This window comes from Engystomops pustulosus, chromosome 7 (assembly GCF_040894005.1).
Source record: "Engystomops pustulosus chromosome 7, aEngPut4.maternal, whole genome shotgun sequence".
NCBI lineage: Eukaryota > Metazoa > Chordata > Amphibia > Anura > Leptodactylidae > Engystomops > Engystomops pustulosus.
Genome location: NC_092417.1, coordinates 173,987,846 through 174,014,186, shown reverse-complemented (window position 1 = coordinate 174,014,186; position 26,341 = coordinate 173,987,846). Strand labels below are relative to the sequence as shown.

The window sequence follows — 26,341 nt, the reverse complement described above, 5'->3', positions numbered from 1 at the left end:
CAGGCCACTTCTCACACACACAAGCCAATCACAGCCCACATCTCACACACATAAGCCAATCACAGGCCACATCACACACACATGCCAATCACAGGCCACTTCTCGTACACACAAGCCAAACACAGCCCACATCTCATACACACAAGCCAATCACAGGCCACATCACACACACAAGCCAATCACAGCCTACTTCTCACACACACAAGCCAATCACAGGCCACTTCTCACACACACAAGCCAATCACAGCCCACATCTCACACACATAAGCCAATCACAGCCCACATCTCACACACACAAGCCAATCACAGCCCACATCTCACACACACAAGCCAATCACAGGCCACTTCTCGTACACACAAGCCAATTACAGGCCACATCTCACACACAAGCCAATCACAGCCCACATAACACACACAAGCCAATCACAGGCCACATCTCACACACACAAGCCAATCACAGGCCACATCACACACACACAAGCCAATCACAGGCCACATCTCACACACACAAGCCAATCACAGGCCACATCACACACACACAAGCCAATCACAGGCCACATCTCACACACACAAGCCAATCACAGGCGACATCACACACACCAGCCAATCACGGGCCACATCTCATACACACAAGCCAATCACAGGCGACATCACACACACAAGCCAATCACACGCCACTTCTCACACACACAAGCCAATCACACGCCACTTCTCACACACACAAGCCAATCACAGGCCACATCTCACACACACAAGCCAATCACAGGCCACTTCTCACACACACAAGCCAATCACACGCCACATCTCACACACACAAGCCAATCACAGGAGACTTCTTACACACACAAGCCAATCACAGGCGACATCACACACACAAGCCAATCACAGGAGACTTCTTACACACACAAGCCAATGACAAGTAAATACACAGAATTACAAGCCAATCACAGGCCACTTCTCACTCTTTACTCATCATCTTCTAAAATTTTTGGAAATTTTTGGGAAAAAACCTTTCCATTTCTTTGTTGCAGCTGTGGGCGTGGTGCTGCCCGGAGAGGAGGATTGTGGGAGTCACTGCTACGTCCTGGGGACACTGAACACCCGCCATGGACAGACGGAGGCGCAGACGTCCCTCATAAAGGGGAAGGTGCACAGCGTGTGGGAGGAGGCCCTGCTCTTCCCTCTGAAGGAGGAGGACAGAGCCGAGGCCACACTCACCCTCACACTCAGGAACTGCGACCGCTACTCACGACATCACGTTGCCGGAGAGATCACCCTCAGCCTGGCCAATGTTGGCATTCCCTTTGGCACAGCGCGATGGGTGGACCTCAGGGCCCCGGAAAAGGTGCAGAAAGTGGCAACAATTTATGTCATGTCTATGTATAATATGATACAATGTATTTCCATTGTTACATGTGCTGCCCCCTAGTGGCTAAACTGTGGCACTGAAGGGAAAAGGAATCTCACTTTACAGCCTACAGCAAAATGAGAATAAGGGGGCGGGTCACTAAACTAGGAAAAGTGATGTCATAGTGTCAGGAGGTGGAGTTATCTAAGTAGGAGCACTGATGTCACACCAGGAGGAGGCGGTGATGTCACACAATGAGGGGTGGGGTTATTTTAGGAGGTATGATGACATCATAGATTGAACAGTATTATTATTCTGTTTTAAGGGGAGTCGGTGATGTCATAGTATAAGATGATATTTGTTGATGAGGTCTCATCCTTTTCACCCTGGAAACGATAAGACTCACAGCTCAGTGATTACTCAGGGCCGTAAACAGGAGCACATGATACAAGAACGAGATCCGTCAACAGCCATTTATTGGTTACCTGGGACGGGAACAATAAGTTACACAAAGATCTGATTGGTGGATCCACCATAACAAATTCATTCTGTATATACAGGATAGGAGTAGTAGTACTGTGCTGTGCCCCTATATACAGGATAGGAGTAGTAGTACTGTGCTGTGCTCATGTATACAGAATAGGAGTAGTAGTACTGTGCTGTGCCCATATATACAGGATAGGAGTAGTAGTACTGTGCTGTGCCCATATATACAGGATAGGAGTAGTAGTACTGTGCTGTGCCCATATATACAGGATAGGAGTAGTAGTACTGTGCTGTGCCCATATATACAGGATAGGAGTAGTAGTACTGTGCTGTAGTCATATATACAGGATAGGAGTAGTAGTACTGTGCTGTGCCCATATATACAGGATAGGAGTAGTAGTACTGAGCTGTGCCCATATATACAGGATAGGAGTAGTAGTACTGTGCTGTGTCCATATATACAGGATAGGAGTAGTAGTACTGTGCTATGCCCATATTTACAGGATAGGAGTAGTAGTACTGTGCTGTGCCCGTATATACAGGATAGGAGTAGTAGTTCTGTGCTGTGCCCATATATACAGGATAGGAGTAGTAGTACTGTGCTGTGCCCATATATACAGGATAGGAGTAGTAGTGCTGTGCTGTGCCCCTATATACAGGATAGGAGTAGTAGTACTGTGCTGTACCCATATATACAGGATAGGAGTAGTAGTACTGTGCTGTACCCATATATACAGGATAGGAGTAGTAGTACTGTGCTGTGCCCATATATACAGGATAGGAGTAGTAGTACTGTGCTGTGTCCATATATACAGGATAGGAGTAGTAGTACTGTGCTGTGTCCTTATATACAGGATAGGAGTAGTAGTACTGTGCTGTGTCCATATATACAGGATAGGAGTAGTAGTACTGTGCCTATATATACAGGATAGGAGTAGTAGTACTGTGCCTATATATACAGGATAGGAGTAGTAGTACTGTGCTGTGCCCATATATACAGGATAGGAGTAGTAGTACTGTGCTGTGTCCATATATACAGGATAGGAGTAGTAGTACTGTGCTGTGCCCATATTACAGGATAGGAGTAGTAGTACTGTGCTGTTCCCATATATACAGGATAGGAGAAGTAGTACTGTGCTATGCCCATATATACAGGATAGGAATAGTCCTACTATGCTGTGCCCCTATATACAGGATAGGAGTAGTAGTACTGTGCTGTACCCATATATACAGGATAGGAGTAGTTGTACTGTGCTGTGCCCATATATACAGGATAGGAGTAGTAGTACTGCGCTGTGCCCATATATACAGGATAGGAGTAGTAGTACTGTGCTGTGCCCCTATATACAGGATAGGAGTAGTAGTACTGTGCTGTACCCATATATACAGGATAGGAGTAGTAGTACTGCGCTGTGCCCATATATACAGGATAGGAGTAGTAGTACTGTGCTGTGCCCATATATACAGGATAGGAGTAGTAGTACTGCGCTGTGCCCATATATGCAGGATAGGAGTAGTAGTACTGTGCTGTGTCTATATATACAGGATAGGAGTAGTAGTACTGTGCTGTGCCCATATATACAGGATAGGAGTAGTAGTACTGTGCTGTTCCCATATATACAGGATAGGAGTAGTAGTACTGTGCTGTTCCCATATATACAGGATAGGAGTAGTAGTACTGTGCTGTACCCATATATACAGGATAGGAGTAGTAGTACTGTGCTGTGCCCATATATACAGGATAGGAGTAGTAGTACTGTGCTGTTCCCATATATACAGGATAGGAGTAGTAGTACTGTGCTGTTCCCATATATACAGGATAGGAGTAGTAGTACTGTGCTGTGCCCATATATACAGGATAGGAGTAGTAGTACTGTGCTGTTCCCATATATACAGGATAGGAGTAGTAATACTGTGCTGTGCCCCTATATACATGATAGAAGTAGTAGTCATGTGCCCATATACACAGGATAGGAGTAGTAGTACTGTGCTGTGCCCATATATACAGGATAGGAGTAGTAGTACTGTGTGGTTCCCATATATACAGGATAGGAGTAGTAGTACTGTGCTGTGCCCATATATACAGGATAGAAGTAGTAGTACTGTGCTGTGCCCATATATACAGGATAGGAGTAGTAGTACTGTGCTGTGCCCATATATACAGGATAGGAGTAGTAGTACTGTGCTGTGCCCATATATACAGGATAGAAGTAGTAGCACTGTGCTGTGCCTATATATACAGGATAGGAGTAGTAGTACTGTGCTGTGCCCATATATACAGGATAGGAGTAGTAGTACTGTGCTGTGCCTATATATACAGGATAGGAGTAGTAGTACTGTGCTGTGTCCATATATACAGGATATGAGTACTAATACTGTGCTATTCATCTATACATGATAGGAGTAGTAGTACATCCTAACCATGAACCAAATGCCTTATTCAGCCCTGCTATATCCCTGTATAAAGAATATCCAGATAATTATTTCCAGAGATGTTGTGGCTGCGGCAGTGGATGTCGGGGGCTCCCGGTGGTGAATCCTGGAGCTTATAATAATGAGTCACTTGTGAGGATGAGCCTCGCGCCGTGTGCTCTGCGTCCTGAGATGTCTGCGTCACATCACACCCCCTGCAGTGCTCCTTCACTGCCCATTATTACTGAATCACTTGTATGGGGGGAGGGGAGCAGCTATATTTAGCAGCGCTCATACACCCCCCTTCATATACATCCCTCATGCGCTACTCCACCTGTCCTTCCGCCTCTCATCCAGATCTTCCTGGTGTCAGGAAATTCATGGAAAGTAGAGACATTTCCAGATCAGTCGCGGTTAAAGGTGAAACATCTAAGGAGCTGATACCATACAGTGTATAAATAATACCATACAGTGTGCCATACAGTGCTCAAATACTACCATACAGTGTATGAATAATACTGCCATATTGTGTATAAATAATGCTACAATGCAATGTATAAATAATACAACCATAAAATTCCTAAATAATACTACCATACCACGTATAAATGATGCTAACACGCAGTGCTTAAATAATACTTCCATACAGCGTATAAATAATACAATCATAAAATTTCAAAATACTGCCATACCATATATAATTGATACTAACACCCAGTGCTCATATAATACTTCCATACAGTGTATAAATAATACGTCCATGCAGTGCATAAATAATACAGCCATAAAATTCCAAAATACTGCCATACCATGTATAAATGATACTAACACGCAGTGCTCATATAATACTTCCATATAGTGTATAAATAATACTACCATACAGTGCATAAATAATACTTCCATACAGTGTATAAATAATACTACCATGCAGTGCATAAATAATACAATCATAAAATTCCAAAATACTGCCATACCATGTATAATTGATACTAACACCCAGTGCTCATATAATACTTCCATACAATGTATAAATAATACGTCCATGCAGTGCATAAATAATACAGTCATAAAATTCCAAAATACTGCCATACCATGTATAAATTATACTAACACGCAGTGCTCATATAATACTTCCATACAGTGTATAAATAATACTACCATACAGTGTATAAATAATGCTTCCATACAGTGTATAAATAATACTACCATGCAGTGCATAAATAATACAATCATAAAATTCCAAAATACTGCCATACCATGTATGAATGATACAAACACGCAGTTCTCATATAATACTTCCATATAGTGTATAAATAATACTGCCATAGTGTATAAATAATACTTACATACAGTGTATAAATAATACTACTATATAGTTCTCATATATTACTACAATACAGCGTACAAATACTACCATACTATGTATAAATAATACAGCGCAGGTTAGAAATTTAGCACAGGGTGCAAAAATACTGTTTTAGAGTCTACAAATAATATGTGGTATATAACTAATGGTATCACACAGTGTACAAAGAATACAACCATAAAATGCTAAAAAACTACCATTAAGAGTAGAAATCCTAGTATATATTGTACAAATATTACACCCAATGTAGAAATAATACTGCCATACAGTGTATAAATGATACTGCCATACAGTGTATAAATGATACTGCCATACAGTGTATAAATAATACTGCCATACAGTGTATAAATGATACTGCCATACAGTGTATAAATGATACTGCCATACAGTGTATAAATGATACTGCCATACAGTGTATAAATGATACTGCCATACAGTGTATAAATAATACTGCCATACAGTGTATAAATGATACTGCCATACAGTGTATAAATAATACTACCATACAGTGTATAAATAATACTGCCATACAGTGTAGAAATAATACTGCCATACAGTGTATAAATGATACTACCATATAGTGTATAAATAATACTGCCATACAGTGTATAAATGATACTGCCATACAGTGTATAAATGATACTACCATATAGTGTATAAATAATACTGCCATACAGTGTAGAAATAATACTGCCATACAGTGTATAAATGATACTACCATATAGTGTATAAATAATACTGCCATACAGTGTATAAATAATACTACCATACAGTGTATAAATGATACTACCATATAGTGTATAAATAATACTGCCATACAGTGTATAAATGATTCTGCCATACACTGTATAAATGATACTACCATACAGTGTATAAATGATACTGCCATACAGTGTATAAATGATACTGCCATACAGTGTATAAATAATACTGCCATACAGTGTATAAATGATACTACCATATAGTGTATAAATAATACTGCCATACAGTGTATAAATGATACTACCATACAGTGTATAAATGATACTACCATATAGTGTATAAATAATACTGCCATACAGTGTAGAAATAATACTGCCATACAGTGTATAAATGATACTACCATATAGTGTATAAATGATACTGCCATATAGTGTATAAATAATGCTACCATACAGTGTATAAATGATACTACCATATAGTGTATAAATAATACTGCCATACAGTGTATAAATGATACTACCATATAGTGTATAAATAATACTGCCATACAGTGTAGAAATAATACTGCCATACAGTGTATACATGATACTACCATATAGTGTATAAATAATACTGCCATACAGTGTATAAATAATACTGCCATACAGTGTATAAATGATACTACCATATAGTGTATAAATAATACTGCCATACAGTGTATAAATGATACTACCATATAGTGTATAAATAATACTGCCATACAGTGTAGAAATAATACTGCCATACAGTGTATACATGATACTACCATATAGTGTATAAATAATACTGCCATACAGTGTATAAATAATACTGCCATACAGTGTATAAATGATACTACCATATAGTGTATAAATAATACTGCCATACAGTGTATAAATGATACTACCATATAGTGTATAAATAATACTGCCATACAGTGTAGAAATAATACTGCCATACAGTGTATACATGATACTACCATATAGTGTATAAATAATACTGCCATACAGTGTATAAATAATACTGCCATACAGTGTATAAATGATACTGCCATACAGTGTATAAATGATACTGCCATACAGTGCCCTATGATTTATGTAGCACAATTGTTTCTTATATTTATTCCGTACAATGCAACATTAGAATCAAAACCTGGTAAATATCATTTTAGTTTAATTCTGGTAAAATTGGGATTATAGGTAAAACAATACAATGTAAATAAATGATTATTCATCATAATGAAAGTATTATTATAAAATTCATCATCAGAATAGTGACGGGAGGTGCTGCCCCCTGGTGTCCAGTCCTGGGGCTGCACCCTGGAGGATTATATAACCCAGTCTGTGATGATTTGTCCTTGTATTGTGCGGTTCATGCTGTATATTATCATCCCCAGGACGCAGACTCCTCGGGGGAGGTCCTCCTGTCTATGAGTTATCTCCCAGCTGCCAATCGTCTCATGGTGGTGCTGATCAAAGCCCGAAATATACATTCCGATCAGAACAATGACCTCATGGGCAAAGGTAAGTGACCTACAGGATGTCCTCACACTGCTGTGCTCTTAGCTCTCTACATAGGGTTGCTTCTCATGCACTCCCTTCTGCTCTTCTACTCTGAGCTGTAGCAATCTTCTTGTTGAATACTACAGAGCGTAATCAGAGGAGAGGGGCTGTTCAATGCAGGGGACTAAAAGCACAGCAGTGTGAGGTCACCCCCCCAGAGCACTAAGAAGCTACAGTCCTAGAATATAAATCCATATTTCACAGTCCTGCTGCTACTAACAACATACACTAAGGTCTGATTACACATACCTCCAGGGACAATACATAACACTGTCTGCACAGAGCGCAGCAGTGCGAGGGCAACCCCAATGCACTTGGAGAAGCTACAGTCCTAGAATATAATTCTATGTCTCACAGTCCTGCAGTGATCTGATCACACTTCTCTCCAGGGACAATACATAACACTGGCTGCAGAGAGCACAGAGCACAGCAGTGTGAGGTCTGATTACACATCTCTCCAGGGACAATACATAACACTGTCTGCAGAGAGCACAGAGCACAGCAGTGTGAGGTCTGATTACACATCTCTCCAGGGACAATACATAACACTGGCTGCAGAGAGCACAGAGCACAGCAGTGTGAGGTCTGATTACACATCTCTCCAGGGACAATACATAACACTGTCTGCAGAGAGCACAGGGCACAGCAGTGTGAGGTCTGATTACACATCTCTCCAGGGACATTACATAACACAGGCTGCAGAGAGCACAGAGCACAGCAGTGTGAGGTCTGATTACACATCTCTCCAGGGACAGTACATAACACCGACTGCAGAGAGCACAGAGCACAGCAGTGTGAGGTCTGATTACACATCTCTCCAGGGACAATACATAACACTGGCTGCAGAGAGCACAGAGCACAGCAGTATGAGGTCTGATTACACATCTCTCCAGGGACAATACATAACACTGGCTGCAGAGAGCACAGAGCACAGCAGTGTGAGGTCTGATTACACATCTCTCCAGGGACAATACATAACACTGGCTGCAGGGAGAACAGAGCACAGCAGTGTGAGGTCTGATTACACATCTCTCCAGGGGCAATACATAACACTGGCTGCAGAGAGCACATAGCACAGCAGTGTGAGGTCTGATTACACATCTCTCCAGGGACAATACATAACACTGGCTGCAGAGAGCACAGAGCACAGCAGTGTGAGGTCTGATTACACATCTCTCCAGGGACAATACATAACACTGGCTGCAGAGAGCACAGAGCACAGCAGTGTGAGGTCTGATTACACATCTCTCCAGGGACAATACCTAACACTGATTGCAGAGAGCACAGAAGTGTGAGGTCTGATTACACATCTCTCCAGGGACAATACATAACACTGTCTGCAGAGAGCACAGAGCACAGCAGTGTGAGGTCTGATTACACATCTCTCCAGGGACAATACATAACAGTGTCTGCAGAGAGCACAGAGCACAGCAGTGTGAGGTCTGATTACACAGCTCTCCAGGGACAATACATAACACTGGCTGCAGAGAGCACAGAGCACAGCAGTGTGAGGTCTGATTACACATCTCTCCAGGGACAGTACATAACACCGACTGCAGAGAGCACAGAGCACAGCAGTGTGAGGTCTGATTACACATCTCTCCAGGGACATTACATAACACTGGCTGCAGAGAGCACAGAGCACAGCAGTGTGAGGTCTGATTACACATCTCTCCAGGGACAATACATAACACTGGCTGCAGAGAGCACAGAGCACAGCAGTGTGAGGACAACCCCCAATGCACTTGGAGAAGCTACAATCCTAGAGTATAATTCTATTTCTCACAGTCCTGCGGTGGTCTTATTACACATCTCTCCAGGGACAATACATAACACGGGTTCCCTTTAGGGGTTGTCACAAGTTTGATTGCTATTCCTTATTTGATTCTGAAATAGTAGGAATTGCATCCTTGTTCTTGTGATCCGTGAGGGGCCCCAGCGGTCAGACTGAATAGAATGCTAGAGTACTTCTAGAGGGCTCTCATTGCTGAGGATGCGTTACAGTGTGTCAGCATGGACAGTGCTGTGTCTCATTCCTATTACTATAGTGAAGCTTCTCTGGTGTTGACTTTACTTTAACAAGTTTTCATGTCACTAAGCAAATATCAAACAAACCAATGAGCCAAATGTAATACCCTGGGGGGTCTGCGACCGGTGACTGCTCCGAGCAGGGGGTACACAAATATCACATGTTTAGCTCCAAAATTCTTCTGTGCCTAAACAGTTTTATGGCGCGCAGGATCAGCTATAAAAACCTAAAACTGATATATTTTTACTGCCCGAGACCACCAGGGGTCCTCTGAATAATCCCATCACAATACTTCACTGCTAAAGACCACCAAGGATTATCACTTCTTTTTCCCTTTCACTATATTTTCCCTTCCTGAGACCACCAGGAATCATTGAATCAACCCTTATTTCTACCCTAGACCACCAGGGGTCCTGACAAATACCCCTTTACTGCAATAGGCTACCAGGGGTCTTGACAAAGACCCCTTTATTAACATAGGCCACCTGAGCTTCTAACAATAACCTCTTACTACCCCAGACCACCAGGGATTCTAATAGCCACCTCTTACTACCCCAGATCACCAGGGATTCTAATAGCCACCTCTTACTACCCCAGACCACCAGGGATTCTAATAGCCACCTCTTACTACCCCAGACCACCAGGGATTCTAATAGCCACCTCTTACTACCCCAGACCACCAGGGATTCTAATAGCCACCTCTTACTACCCCAGACCACCAGGGATTCTAATAGCCACCTCTTACTACCCCAGACCACCAGGGATTCTAATAGCCACCTCTTACTACCCCAGATCACCAGGGATTCTAATAGCCACCTCTTACTACCCCAGACCACCAGGGATTCTAATAGCCACCTCTTACTACCCCAGACCACCAGGGATTCTAATAGCCACCTCTTACTACCCCAGATCACCAGGGATTCTAATAGCCACCTCTTACTACCGTTGGCCACCACAGATTATCATAATTATTCCTTTTGCTGCCCCAGACCACCAGGGATCCGGAAAATAACTCCCTACCCCACTAAGGATTGTGATAATAAACATTTTCACTGATTTAGACCTCACATTAGACCTTTTTACTATCCTAGACCACCAAAGATCCTGATATCAGTGTCTTTATTGTGTTAGACCATCAGATTTCCTAATAGTGATCTCCTTACTGCTCTAGATCACCAGGGATCCTGACAGTAGCCCCTTTCACTATCCTGGGGCACAAGAGTGCCTGACTATAACTTCTTTACTAACCTAGACCACCAGAGATCCCATCAATAATCTCTGTACTACTCAGGACCATCAGGGATCCTGATGATAAGTTCTCTACTGTCCTAGACCACCCAAAGATCCTGACATCAATCACTTTACTACCCTAGACCACCAGGCATCCAAGCATCTCAATAATTCAGTTTACTACCCTGCATCATCAACATAAACCAAGGGAATGGGGCTCATTTACTTACCCGGTCTAGTCGCGATCCAGCGGCGCGTTCTCTGATGAGGATTTGGGTCTGCCAGGCTTCTCTAAGGTCCGATATCCAGTAGGTGTCGCTGCTGAGCCGAGGTCCGCCGGAGTTCACCTTCTTCTTCCCGGTTCATGTAAGTGCTGATCTTGCGACACAATTTTTTTTTTTTCAAAATCCGTCAGGTTTTTCGATGGCCACGCCCAACCCCCCCCCCCCCCCCCCCCGATTTCTGACGTGTGAAAGCCGGCGCCGATGCGCCACAATCCGATCGCGTGCACCAAAATCCTGGAGCAATTTGCCGCAAAACGGAAATATTTGGGAAACCCGACGAAAATGCGTGATTCGGACCCTTAGTAAATGAGCCTCAATATGTTGAAAGGTGAGGTCCCCAGGACTCCCCACAGATAAGGACATATTGGGGAACATTTACTAAGGGTCCGAATGCCGCACTTTCACCAGGTATTGCGATTATTTCCGTTTTGTGTCAAATTATCCCGGGATTTTGGTGCACGAGGTCAGATTGTGCTGCATCGGCCACAAATGGCACGCGACAGAAATCGGGGGGCATGGCCGTCAGACAACCAGGCGGATTCGGAAAAACTGCGGAATTTTAAAAACGAAATGTGTCGCAAGATCAAGCACTCACATGCAGCGGGAAGAAGCAGGTGAACTCCGGCGGATCTCGGCACACAAGCGACACCTGCAGGAAATTGGACACACGACCTTAGTGAATCGGGCCGGACCGGAATCCTTGTTGGACAGCGCACCGCGGGATCGCGACAGGACCGGGTAAGTAAATGAGCCCCATTGTACCCATGTAGCATACACTAGGGTCTCCTGCATGTACAATGTTGTTTGGGCTTACGATCCCGATCCTCACCTGTGTCTCCTCCTTAGATCTCTTCATGAAGGTCACTCTCCGGCATCAGACACAACGGCTCAAGAGGAAACAAAGCAAAAGGGCAAAGCACAAAATCAACCCAGTCTGGAACGAGATGATCATGTTCGAGGTGCCACCGGAGCTCCTGGTAGACGTCAGTGTGGATATGGAGATGTTCAGTCAGGGACCTAATGGGGGGCCCAGCCGGGCTCTGGGCTCTTGTTATCTGGGGTCCGATCGGACTGGTACGGGAAAGGGCCATTGGCAAGAAATGATAAATAACCCCCGGAGACAAATAGCGATGTGGCACCGCCTGCTCCCATGAGAGTCTTCCTCATCCCAAAGTCTGGTCCTACATGGACCTCTTCCTCTAATGATGTCACTGCCCTTCACTGCCAAAATCATGGACACATCATATATGGACCCAGGAATACAGAACAGACACATCAGGGAGGTCACCAGTGAGAACGTAACAATGTATCACTCATAGGTCATGGGTCACACAAGCCCTAGGGTTTGCTTAATCCTTGTACTTTGAACTGCTCCTCAGGGGCGGAGCCAAATGACCACATCCAATGTCTACACTTGGTTTTCTTATAGGTTACCAAACCATCGATTTACCCTTCACTCACAGGATGAAAATGTATTATATTTCAAGTTTAGAATCTTTTTATTTCATGTAAATTTCTATAGAATTTGTTTATTTTTTCACCGAAAGATAAAGCAAAGTTATGGAGATGCAGACAGTAAATTCTGGTATAAATGATGAAGGACAACTCCATGTCTGAGAATGAGGTAGAACATTCTAGAAAATTGGTGCAGCACAAGAGAAGCTTTGAAACAAATTGCCCAAGGACGAGGTTATAAATGGGGGAAGAGATTTGATTTTGGGAAAGAAATTTACATCTAGGAAGCACATTCCCTGGAGAGGCAGAGGTCATCACCGGGTTCTGGAGCCTGCGGAGAACAAAAGGCTTCTCTGAGAAACATGACAATAGAATTATAAAGGACATATTATTCACTGGGGCCCTGGTATAACATTTTGGAATGGAGCTCAGTGACCCCATTCAATATGGGAAATGTGGTCGTCCCGTGGACCATGTGACCAAGATAGATCCACAGGACAAGCATGACCTAGAAACATGAGCACAATCTCCCCCTAGTGGCTGCCATAAGTAATGACACTTCCCTTTATACATCGGGGTAGATTTACTTACCCGGTCCATTCGCGATCCAGCAGTGCGTTCTCTGCGGTGGATTCGGTTCTTCTGGCGATTCACTAAGGCAGTTCCTCCGACGTCCACCAGGTGGCGCTGCTGCGCTAAATGCACTGAAGTTCACCGAGCCGGGCCGAGTGCAGGTAAGCGCGTGTCCAGCAACACTTTTTTTTTAAAAAAATGCTGCGGTTTTTCCGAATCTGTCGGGTTTTCGTACGGCCACGCCCCCCCTGATTTCCGTTGCGTGCATGCCGGCGCCGATGCGACACAATCCGATCGCATGCGCCAAAATCCCGGGGCAAACGGAAAAATTTGGGTAACGCCATAAAAAGGCGAATCGGGCCCTTAGTAAATGACCCCCATTGTGTGTATGAAAATCTGGAACCCTGTGGAGTGACTTGAGGGGGCGCACAGGGGGCAGTCACATCTGAGCCTTAGGGGCTAAATAGGATGCAGTATATTGAGGGGCTTTTTATAAATTTATGGCCATGCACAGATGTGTATGTTTTCTGTATGCTGTTAGTAGCAGCAGGACTGTGAAATATGGATTTATATTACAGGATTGATGCTTCTCCAATTGCACTGGGGGCACTGGTCCTGACACTGCTGTGCTCTGTGCTCTCTGCAGCCAGTCTTATGTATTGTCACATAAGAGATCTGTAATGATACCTACCTCTGTGTATGTTGTTAGTAGCAGCAGGACGGTGCTATATGGATATATATTCCAGGTTTGTAGCTTCTCATAGTGCACAGGAGGCATGTCCTCACACCACTGTGCTCTGTGCTCCCTGCAGTCAGTGTTTCATATTGTCCCAGGAGAGATGTGTAATCATACCTCACACTGCTGTGCTCTGTGCTCTCTGCAGCCAGTGTTATGTATTGTCCCTGGAGAGATGTGTAATCAGACCCTTACACTGCTGTGCTCTGTGCTCTCTGCAGCCAGTGTTATGTATTGTCCCTGGAGAGATGTGTAATCAGAGCTTTATGTTAGTAGCAGCAGGACTGTGATATATGGATTTATATTCCAGGATTCCAGATTCTGTGGGAGTTTCCTCACACTGCTGGGCACTTAGTTCTGTGCGTTGATCAGCTATACAACCCCCCTCTAAGAAAAAGTTATAGAAGGGTTTATTAGGAATGTTGCAGCAATAACACATGATGTAAAGCAGCACAGAGCTAAGAGCACAGCAGTGTGAGAACATATCCACAATTCTGGAATATCAATCCATATTTCACAGTCCTGCTGCTACTAACAACACACACAAATATATAATAACAAACCTCTCCAGTTACAATGCATAATAATGGCTGCAGAGAACACCAGTGTGAGGACACGTAGAAACATCCCCAGTGCACCTGTAGAAGCAACAATCCTGGAATATAAATCCACATATCACAGTCCTGCTGCTACTAACAACAGGTCTGATTACACGTCTCTCCAGGGACAATATCTTACACTGTCCGCAGAGTGCACAGCAGTGTGAGGTTTGATTACACATCTCTCCAGACACATTGCTTAACACTGGCTGAGAAGAGCACAGCAGTGTAAAGCCACACCCCCAGTGCACTTGGAGAAGCTACAATCCTGGAATATAAATCCATATATCACAGTCCTGCTGCTACTAACAACACACACAAAGGTCTGATTACACATCTCTCCAAGGACAATACTGCAATTTACATTATCACACCTGCTGACAGGTTCCCTTTAGGAAATCAAATGCCTTTAGGTCTAGAATTGACATGAAATTAGAAAGTGGACAGCCCCTTTAAGTGTCTCCCTCCTCTTACATCTGGATGTTACATCAGTTTTGTAGGAGCTAGGAATGACTTTTTGTGACTTTGTATCATATCTGTAACTTCTTGTCTCTCCTGGGCAGTAGATCACATGTTGCACTAAGTTCATGTCCAGATCCACTGCAGGTGATAATAAACACAGCAAACTTCTGCTTCCTGCGTCTTGTCAGTGAAATTTTATGATGTTGATCTGTGTCTCCATGGTTACAGACTACAAACAAATCCTGTGTAGTCAGATTCTACCCCCCCCCCCCCATACGTTTCTATTGTCTGTAAGTTAAAATGTGGATGCAATAGATATGCAGACAAGACTGCAACCAATGAGGACCTACCTTCTGAGGACCCGCCTTCTGAGGACCTACCTTCTGAAAACCTGCCTTCTGAGGACCCGCCTTCTGAGGACCTACCTTCTGAAAACCTGCCTTCTGAGGACCTGCCTTCTGAGGACCTGCCTTCTGAGGACCTGCCTTCTGAGGACCCACCTTCTGAGGAGCTACCTTCTGAGGACCTACCTTCTGAGGACCCACCTTCTGAGGACCCACCTTCTGAGGAGCTACCTTCTGAGGACCTACCTTCTGAGGACCCACCTTCTGAGGACCCACCTTCTGAGGACCCACCTTCTGAGGACCCACCTTCTGAGGACCTACCTTCTGAGGACCTACCTTCTGAGGACCCACCTTCTGAGGACCCACCTTCTGAGGAGCTACCTTCTGAGGAGCTACCTTCTGAGGAGCTACCTTCTGAGGACCCACCTTCTGAGGACCCACCTTCTGAGGACCCGCCTTCTGAGGACCTGCCTTTTGAGGACCTACCTTCTGAGGACCTACCTTCTCCAGGTGACAGTAAGTGCATTGAGATAAGTCAATGATCCCTCCTTGAAACCATCAGCATGGACAGTGCTTCGTGTTGATGGTTTCCAGGTTTGACTTCTATAAATAGGGAATAATCAGTCAGTCCCAACACAACTGATACATTGTATCATGATTAAGCAGGAAGGCGGGGCATGATCCCTGTCAGGCTCCGCCCCCTCAATATATACATAAGACATATCAAAAGGACTCAGCATTTTCTGGAATGTTCCTTTAAGACTTGGGAAAACAGATCCGAGTCTTTGATTCCCTCTGGAACACGGAATGTGCGGGAAATGTAAAACTGATTACTGGCCGGAAAAAAAAAAAGATGGAAGACGTGTCACCATGGAAACTGTGATGCAAGTACCCGCTCATTAGAAAGCCAGGCACAGCACATGAGCGTGAGACTGCACCAACCTGTACTCCCAAACCAGCGCACTCATTACACAGGAGCGGATCACTTATACAGAGACGTGATGCATGACACCAACAGCAACAACGTGACGGGAATATTCATAATCCCTCATCAATACTGGGTCAGAGAAATTACTTATCCATCCTGTATTATACCCCAGAGCTGCACTCACTATTCTGCTGCTGGTGCAGTCACTGTGTACATACATGACATTACTTATCCTGTACTGATCCTGAGTTACATCCTGTATTATACTCCAGAGCTGCACTCACTATTCTGCTGCTGGTGCAGTCACTGTGTACATACATGACATTACTTATCCTGTACTGATCCTGAGTTACATCCTGTATTATACCCCAGAGCTGCACTCACTATTCTGCTGCTGGTGCAGTCACTGTGTACATACATGACATTACTTATCCTGTACTGATCCTGAGTTACATCCTGTATTATACTCCAGAGCTGCACTCACTATTCTGCTGCTGGTGCAGTCACTGTGTACATACATGACATTACTTATCCTGTACTGATCCTGAGTTACATCCTGTATTATACCCCAGAGCTGCACTCACTATTCTGCTGCTGGTGCAGTCACTGTGTACATACATGACATTACTTATCCTGTACTGATCCTGAGTTACATCCTGTATTATACCCCAGAGCTGCACTCACTATTCTGCTGCTGGTGCAGTCACTGTGTACATATATGACATTACTTATCCTGTACTGATCCTGAGTTACATCCTGTATTATACCCCAGAGCTGCACTCACTATTCTGCTGCTGGTGCAGTCACTGTGTACATACATAACATTACTTATCCTGTACTGATCCTGAGTTACATCCTGTATTATACCCCAGAGCTGCACTCACTATTCTGCTGCTGGTGCAGTCACTGTGTACATACATGACATTACTTATCCTGTACTGATCCTGAGTTACATCCTGTATTATACCCCAGAGCTGCACTCACTATTCTGCTGCTGGTGCAGTCACTGTGTACATACATGACATTACTTATCCTGTACTGATCCTGAGTTACATCCTGTATTATACCCCAGAGCTGCACTCACTATTCTGCTGCTGGTGCAGTCACTGTGTACATATATGACATTACTTATCCTGTACTGATCCTGAGTTACATCCTGTATTATACTCCAGAGCTGCACTCACTATTCTGCTGCTGGAGCAGTCACTGTGCACATACATGACATTACTTATCCTGTACTGATCCTGAGTTACATCCTGTATTATACCCCAGAGCTGCACTCACTATTCTGCTGCTGGTGCAGTCACTGTGTACATACATGACATTACTTATCCTGTACTGATCCTGAGTTACATCCTGTATTATACTCCAGAGCTGCACTCACTATTCTGCTGCTGGTGCAGTCACTGTGTACATACATGACATTACTTATCCTGTACTGATCCTGAGTTACATCCTGTATTATACCCCAGAGCTGCACTCACTATTCTGCTGCTGGTGCAGTCACTGTGTACATACATGACATTACTTATCCTGTACTGAGCCTGAGTTACATCCTGTATTATACCCCAGAGCTGCACTCACTATTCTGCTGCTGGTGCAGTCACTGTGTACATACATGACATTACTTATCCTGTACTGATCCTGAGTTACATCCAGTATTATACTCCAGAGCTGCACTCACTATTCTGCTGGTGCAGTCACTGTGTACATACATGACATTACTTATCCTGTACTGATCCCGAGTTACATCCGGTATTATACTCCAGAGCTGCACTCACTATTCTGCTGCTGGTGCAGTCACTGTGTACATACATGACATTACTTATCCTGTACTGATCCTGAGTTACATCCTGTATTATACCCCAGAGCTGCACTCACTATTCTGCTGCTGGTGCAGTCACTGTGTACATACATGACATTACTTATCCTGTACTGATCCTGAGTTACATCCTGTATTATACCCCAGAGCTGCACTCACTATTCTGCTGCTGGTGCAGTCACTGTACATACATGACATTACTTATCCTGTACTGATCCTGAGTTACATCCTGTATTATACCCCAGAGCTGCACTCACTATTCTGCTGCTGGTGCAGTCACTGTGTACATACATGACATTACTTATCCTGTACTGATCCTGAGTTACATCCTGTATTATACCCCAGAGCTGCACTCACTATTCTGCTGCTGGTGCAGTCACTGTGTACATACATGACATTACTTATCCTGTACTGATCCTGAGTTACATCCTGTATTATACTCCAGAGCTGCACTCACTATTCTGCTGCTGGTGCAGTCACTGTGTACATACATGACATTACTTATCCTGTACTGATCCTGAGTTACATCCTGTATTATACCCCAGAGCTGCACTCACTATTCTGCTGCTGGTGCAGTCACTGTATACATACATGACATTACTTATCCTGTACTGATCCTGAGTTACATCCTGTATTATACCCCAGAGCTGCACTCACTATTCTGCTGCTGGTGCAGTCACTGTGTACATACATGACATTACTTATCCTGTACTGATCCTGAGTTACATCCTGTATTATACTCCAGAGCTGCACTCACTATTCTGCTGCTGGTGCAGTCACTCTGTACATACATGACATTACTTATCCTGTACTGATCCTGAGTTACATCCTGTATTATACTCCAGAGCTGCACTCACTATTCTGCTGCTGGTGCAGTCACTGTGTACATACATGACATTACTTATCCTGTACTGATCCTGAGTTACATCCTGTATTATACCCCAGAGCTGCACTCACTATTCTGCTGCTGGTGCAGTCACTGTGTACATACATGACATTACTTATCCTGTACTGATCCTGAGTTACATCCTGTATTATACTCCAGAGCTGCACTCACTATTCTGCTGCTGGTGCAGTCACTGTGTACATACATGACATTACTTATCCTGTACTGATCCTGAGTTACATCCTGTATTATACCCCAGAGCTGCACTCACTATTCTGCTGCTGGTGCAGTCACTGTATACATACATGACATTACTTATCCTGTACTGATCCTGAGTTACATCCTGTATTATACCCCAGAGCTGCACTCACTATTCTGCTGCTGGTGCAGTCACTGTGTACATACATGACATTACTTATCCTGTACTGATCCTGAGTTACATCCTGTATTATACTCCAGAGCTGCACTCACTATTCTGCTGCTGGTGCAGTCACTGTGTACATACATGACATTACTTATCCTGTACTGATCCTGAGTTACATCCTGTATTATACTCCAGAGCTGCACTCACTATTCTGCTGCTGGTGCAGTCACTGTGTACATACATGACATTACTTATCCTGTACTGATCCTGAGTTACATCCTGTATTATACCCCAGAGCTGCACTCACTATTCTGCTGCTGGTGCAGTCACTGTGTACATACATTATAATATCTTTGCTTTCTCTTTACTTATTTTACCTTATTTTGCAAACATCATAGTACCAGGTGGCGCAGCACAAACACATTTATAGATCTATCCCAGGGAGATAACTGAAAACGTTTCACATTGGGCATCACCAGAACCTGCCCGGTGCTTTATCAGTAAGTGCTAATCTTTACTCATCGGATTATGAAAAAGATCTTGATTACGTGATGGAGGTTTAATGGAATTTCTATGTATTTATTTATTCATATTTATTAATATATTATATTTTTATTATTATTATTATTATTTAGATAAACATAGAATTCCCAAATAAATTCCCACAACCTGCAAATAATATTCACCCTTTTAACTGAAAAATTGACACATTTACACCCAGTTGCATCCATTTTTTTTTTATATACTCCCATCTGTCTCCCAGAACTTCCTGTACAGGAGACGTCCTGCCGCCCACCGCCATCCGCTCGGCAGCCGCTCCGCCATGTGTCACCTACAAGGCTGCGTCGTGACCGAAACACACAGAGACCTTCTCTGAAAATCAGAATTTTGTTTCAATTTTTCACACTAGAAAATAAGAAAAATAGAAGTTTTTAAAAAAAAAAAAAAAATCTTATAAAATGTTGATCAACCTACAGCTTTGTGTGTGTGCAGGTACTGTGGGTCAAGTCAAGACCATTGCATCAAGATAAAGGGATCATAATTTAATTTTTCTTCAGCCACCACAAGGGGGAGCCAAGAGTCTTGCTCTCCATAGCTCCCCCTAGTGGTGGCTGCTGAAAAAGAAAACATTTTAAAGTGACTCTGTCACCATGTTTTCTCCCATTAAACTACTCGGCTCCTCAAGTAGGAGATGAAACTTCCTAGAATTACCTTTTTTTACATGAAATCTTGTCCATTTATCTAGAAAGAAATCTTCTCCAAATTCAGGAAAATATGACTCTTCTGTGCTAATTTATACATGAGATGAGTCAAGTTTAGAGTCTACGGGCGGAGCTTCTGTACAGATGTTTTGTAGCACCTTATGATTCTTATCTTTCATATGACACCAAAATTATGGTTTGGGGTGTCTTTAGCGCTGCTGCAGCCTCAAAACTTGACTCATCTCGTGCTTTCTCATTCCAGCAGCATCAGGACAGTGTTATATCTACAGGTCACATGGTGCTCCACTCTTTTTTTAAGGAAATCAACCATTTAAATCCATCCTGATAAACCAGGGACATTACTCATAGATCCAGGCACCGGGACTGTGCTAATCTTCTTATATTCGTTATCCTCCTAAAATAATAATTCCTTTATGTATATAACACACACAGATTATGCAGCGTTACACAGAGCTTGCCAAATCAGTCTAAAATTCAACTTTTACAATTATGCTAATGAGCCACCTGAAGAGCTTTGGGGGTTTACTATAGCCCCTCCATGCTGTAGCTTCACTAGCTGTTACACTGTCCCTGCTCAATCCTCTGCTCCCTCAGTACATCCCCCTCTCTCTGATTAATGTAATACACACAATGAGAGGAAGTAGTGCTGCTGCACAGTGTAACAGCCTGTGAATCTGAAGCACAGTGGGATTCTGTAAACACCCCCAGAGCCCTTCAGGGTCATTAACATAATTTAAAAAGTTGATTTTAGAAGAAAGGAGGTCATTGATGACAAATATAAAATTCCACAGTTATTTCCAAGTTATTATAATGGTTTATGGTAGATTTCCTTTATGTGTTATATACAGTATGAGGCTCTGTATATAACACTTCAAGGTACAGATCTAATGTAACATAATGCGAAGCAGCAGAGGGCGCAGTTACACAGAGCATGCAGCAGCCCCCTCTGGTGGATGGACACCACATTACACTGGAATAACATAGAATATGCAGCAGCTCCCCCTGGTGGATGGACACCACATTACACTGGAATAACATAGAATATGCAGCAGCTCCCCCTAGTGGATGGACACCACATTACACTGGAATAACATAGAATATGCAGCAGCCCCCTCTGGTGGATGGACACCACATTACACTCGAATAACATAGAATATGCAGCAGCTCCCCCTGGTGGTTGGACACCACATTACACTTGAATAAACATAGAATATGCAGCAGCTCCCCCTGGTGGATGGACACCACATTACACTGGTATAAACATAGAATATGCAGCAGCTCCCCCTGGTGGATGGACACCACATTACACTGGAATAACATAGAATATGCAGCAGCTCCCCCTAGTGGATGGACACCACATTACACTGGAATAAACATAGAACATGCAGCAGCTCCCCCTGGTGGATGGGCACCACATTACACTGGTATAAACATAGAATATGCAGCAGCTCCCCCTGGTGGATGGACACCACATTACATTGGAATAAACATAAAACATGCAGCAGCTCCCCCTGGTGGATGGACACCACATTGCACTGCAATAAACATAGAATATGCAGCAGCTCCCCCTGGTGGATGGACACCACATTACACTGGAATAAACATAGAACATGCAGCAGCTCCCCCTGGTGGATGGACACCACATTACACTGGAATAACATAGAATATGCAGCAGCTCCCCCTGGTGGATGGACACCACATTACACTGGAACAAACAAAGAATATGCAGCAGCTCTCCCTAGTGGATGGACACCACATTACACTGGAATAACATAGAATATGCAGCAGCTCCCCCTTTTGGATGGACACCACATTACACTGGAATAAACATAGAACATGCAGCAGCTCCCCCTGGTGGATGGACACCACATTACACTGGAATAAACATAGAACATGCAGCAGCTCCCCCTGGTGGATGGACACCACATTACACTGGTATAAACATAGAATATGCAGCAGCTCCCCCTGGTGGATGGACACCACATTACACTGGAATAACATAAAATATGCAGCAGCTCCCCCTGGTGGATGGACACCACATTACACTGGTATAAACATAGAATATGCAGCAGCTCCCCCTGGTGGATGGACACCACATTACACTGGAATAACATAGGGCCGGTTCTAAGGGCCGGTTCACACTTGCGAGTGTGATGCGATGAACTCGCATCACACTCGCAACGCATGCTGCTCGGATCGCACGGCCTGAACACTGCACACCGGGACTGAACTGACATGCTGAGTTCACTCCCGGTGTGCAGCGTTCAGGCCGTGCGATCCGAGCAGTATGCGTTGCAAGTGTGATGCGAGTTCATCGCATCACACTCGCAAGTGTGAACCGGCCCTTAGAGAACGCGTTCACACACGGCGTTCTCAGCTGTTCGGATGCATTTAAAGTTCATGTGTTATCTGTGTTATTTTGGCACCTGGTGCTAATTTCCTTAATTCTCTGACGAACCGGATGTAACCAGCGCTGGAATTGCGGACCTCAGCGCAGCAGCGACACCTGCTGGATATCGACCTTAGTGAATCCCGGCAGAACCCGAATCCTCGTCAGACAACGTACCACGGGATCGCGACTGGACCAGGTAAGTAAATGACCCCCATTATGCCCATGACAAACTGGGGAAAGCCTGAAGCCAAAGTGTGTAAAGAAGTCAGTGATAGGTGGTGGAGGAAGTGTCATGGTTTGGGAAATGTTTTCTGCAGCAGGAGTTGGACTTCTCATACAGCTACATGGCAGAGTAAGTCCCCTACTTAAGGACACCTGACTTACAGATGACCCCTAGTTAAAGTTGGACCCCCCTACCCGCTGTGACCTCTGGTGACCTCTCTGGATGTTACTATAGTCTCAGACTGCAATAATCAGCTGCAAAGTGTCTGTAATGAAGCATTATTGATAATCCTTGGTCCAATTACAGCAAAAAAAAATTGAAGGTCCAATTATCACTGGGGCAAAAAAAAAAAAAAAAATGTCTGGATCTACAATTCTAAAATATACAGTTTCGACTTACATACAATTTCAACTTAAGAACAAACCTATGGACCATACTGGAAGAAATGGAGAACAGATCCCAGCAGAGCCGTGTAAGAGACTAGTGAGGTCCTGTGGCCGGAGCTGAGGTCCTGTGGCCGGAGCTGAGGTCCTGTGGCCGGAGCTGAGGTCCTGTGGCAGGGGCTGAGGTCCTGTGCTCTCCCTACTGACTGCTGGGACCTGCAGGAAATGTCCTTATAATCTGTCTCTGTGCTCCAGTCATTACTCTTCTCTCATTATCAGCATCACATATTTAGCAAAATGAAGATTTTCTGATGATACTTTGTTAAATGTGTAAAACCCTGATCTAGTGACCTGGTGACCCCTGACCCCTGTTCATTAATAAAGTGCCCCAAACATCCTGAATCTGGCGTCCCCTGCACACTACACAGGACACTGCACATAGTACAGACTGCACTGGATTTATTAAATGTGCCCCAATGTTGTGTAAATCTGATCTCCCATCTTATAGTCATAAAAATCTTCAGATTTACAAATTCCATGATTTTTCATCATTTGCTGTACAGAACTTTGTAAAAGGTTATTTGCAAAAATAAATGTAGTTGTGGGTAGATGTACAAACCTTATATTCAGTTTTAGTTCAACATTTTGCCCCAGCAGAATAGTGAGTGCAGCTCTGGGGTATAATACAGGATGTAACTCAGGATCAGTACAGGATAAGTAATGTCATGTATGTGCATAGTGACTGCACCAGCAGCAGAATAGTGAGTGCAGCTCTGGGGTATAATACAGGATGTAACTCAGGATCAGTACAGGATAAGTAATGTCATGTATGTACACAGTGACTGCACCAGCAGCAGAATAGTGAGAGCAGCTCTGGGGTATAATACAGGATGTAACTCAGGATCAGTACAGGATAAGTAATGTCATGTATGTGCACAGTGACTGCACCAGCAGCAGAATAGTGAGTGCAGCTCTGGAGTATAATACAGGATGTAACTCAGGATCAGTACAGGATAAGTAATGTCATGTATGTACCCAGTGACTGCACCAGCAGCAGAATAGTGAGTGCAGCTCTGGAGTATAATACAGGATGTAACTCAGGATCAGTACAGGATTAGTAATGTCATGTATGTACACAGTGACTGCACCAGCAGCAGAATAGTGAGTGCAGCTCTGGAGTATAATATAGGATGTAACTCAGGATCAGTACAGGATAAGTAATGTTATGTATGTACACAGTGACTGCACCAGCAGCAGAATAGTGAGTGCAGCTCTGGAGTATAATACAGGATGTAACTCAGGATCAGTACAGGATAAGTAATGTCATGTATGTACACAGTGACTGCACCAGCAGCAGAATAGTGAGTGCAGCTCTGGAGTATAATACAGGATGTAACTCAGGATCAGTACAGGATAAGTAATGTCATGTATGTACACAGTGACTGCACCAGCAGCAGAATAGTGAGTGCAGCTCTGGAGTATAATACAGGATGTAACTCAGGATCAGTACAGGATAAGTAATGTCATGCATGTACACAGTGACTGCACCAGCAGCAGAATAGTGAGTGCAGCTCTGGGGTATAATACAGGATGTAACTCAGGATCAGTACAGGATAAGTAATGTCATGTATGTACACAGTGACTGCACCAGCAGCAGAATAGTGAGTGCAGCTCTGGAGTATAATACAGGATGTAACTCAGGATCCGTACAGGATAAGTAATGTCATGTATGTACACAGTGACTGCACCAGCAGCAGAATAGTGAGTGCAGCTCTGGAGTATAATACAGGATGTAACTCAGGATTAGTACTGGATAAGTAATGTCATGTATGTACACAGTGACTGCACCAGCAGCAGAATAGTGAGTGCAGCTCCGGAGTATAATACAGGATGTAACTCAGGATTAGTACTGGATAAGTAATGTCATGTATGTACACAGTGACTGCACCAGCAGCAGAATAGTGAGTGCAGCTCCGGAGTATAATACAGGATGTAACTCAGGATCAGTACAGGATAAGTAATGTCATGTATGTACACAGTGACTGCACCATCAGCAGAATAGTGAGTGCAGCTCCGGAGTATAATACAAGATGTAACTCAGGATCAGTACAGGATAAGTAATGTCATGTATGTACACAGCGACTGCACCAGCAGCAGAATAGTGAGTGCAGCTTTGGGGTATAATACAGGATGTAACTCAGGATCAGTACAGGATAAGTAATGTCATGTATGTACACAGCGACTGCACCAGCAGCAGAATAGTGAGTGCAGCTTTGGAGTATAATACAGGATGTAACTCAGGATCAGTACAGGATAAGTAATGTCATGTATGTACACAGCGACTGCAGCAGCAGAAAAATAGTGAGTGCAGCTCTGGAGTATAATACAGGATGTAACTCAGGATCAGTACAGGATAAGTAATGTCATGTATGTACACAGCGACTGCACCAGCAGCAGAATAGTGAGTGCAGCTCTGGGGTATAATACAGGATGTAACTCAGGATCAGTACAGGATAAGTAATGTCATGTATGTAC

General features: G+C 43.7%; 1 protein-coding gene across 1 annotated transcript in view; it reads left to right on the top strand.

Moving 5' to 3' along the window:
* Nucleotides 1-15,416, top strand: part of SYT13 (synaptotagmin 13) — a 46,917-nt gene extending 31,501 nt beyond the window's left edge. The window contains exons 4-6 of the mRNA XM_072119020.1: nucleotides 1,032-1,345; nucleotides 7,708-7,834; nucleotides 12,263-15,416. Of these exons, the coding sequence (XP_071975121.1) occupies nucleotides 1,032-1,345; nucleotides 7,708-7,834; nucleotides 12,263-12,570 (749 nt within the window). The 3' untranslated portion in view covers nucleotides 12,571-15,416. The remainder of the gene's footprint in view (nucleotides 1-1,031; nucleotides 1,346-7,707; nucleotides 7,835-12,262) is intronic.
* Nucleotides 15,417-26,341: the final 10,925 nt, after the last annotated feature.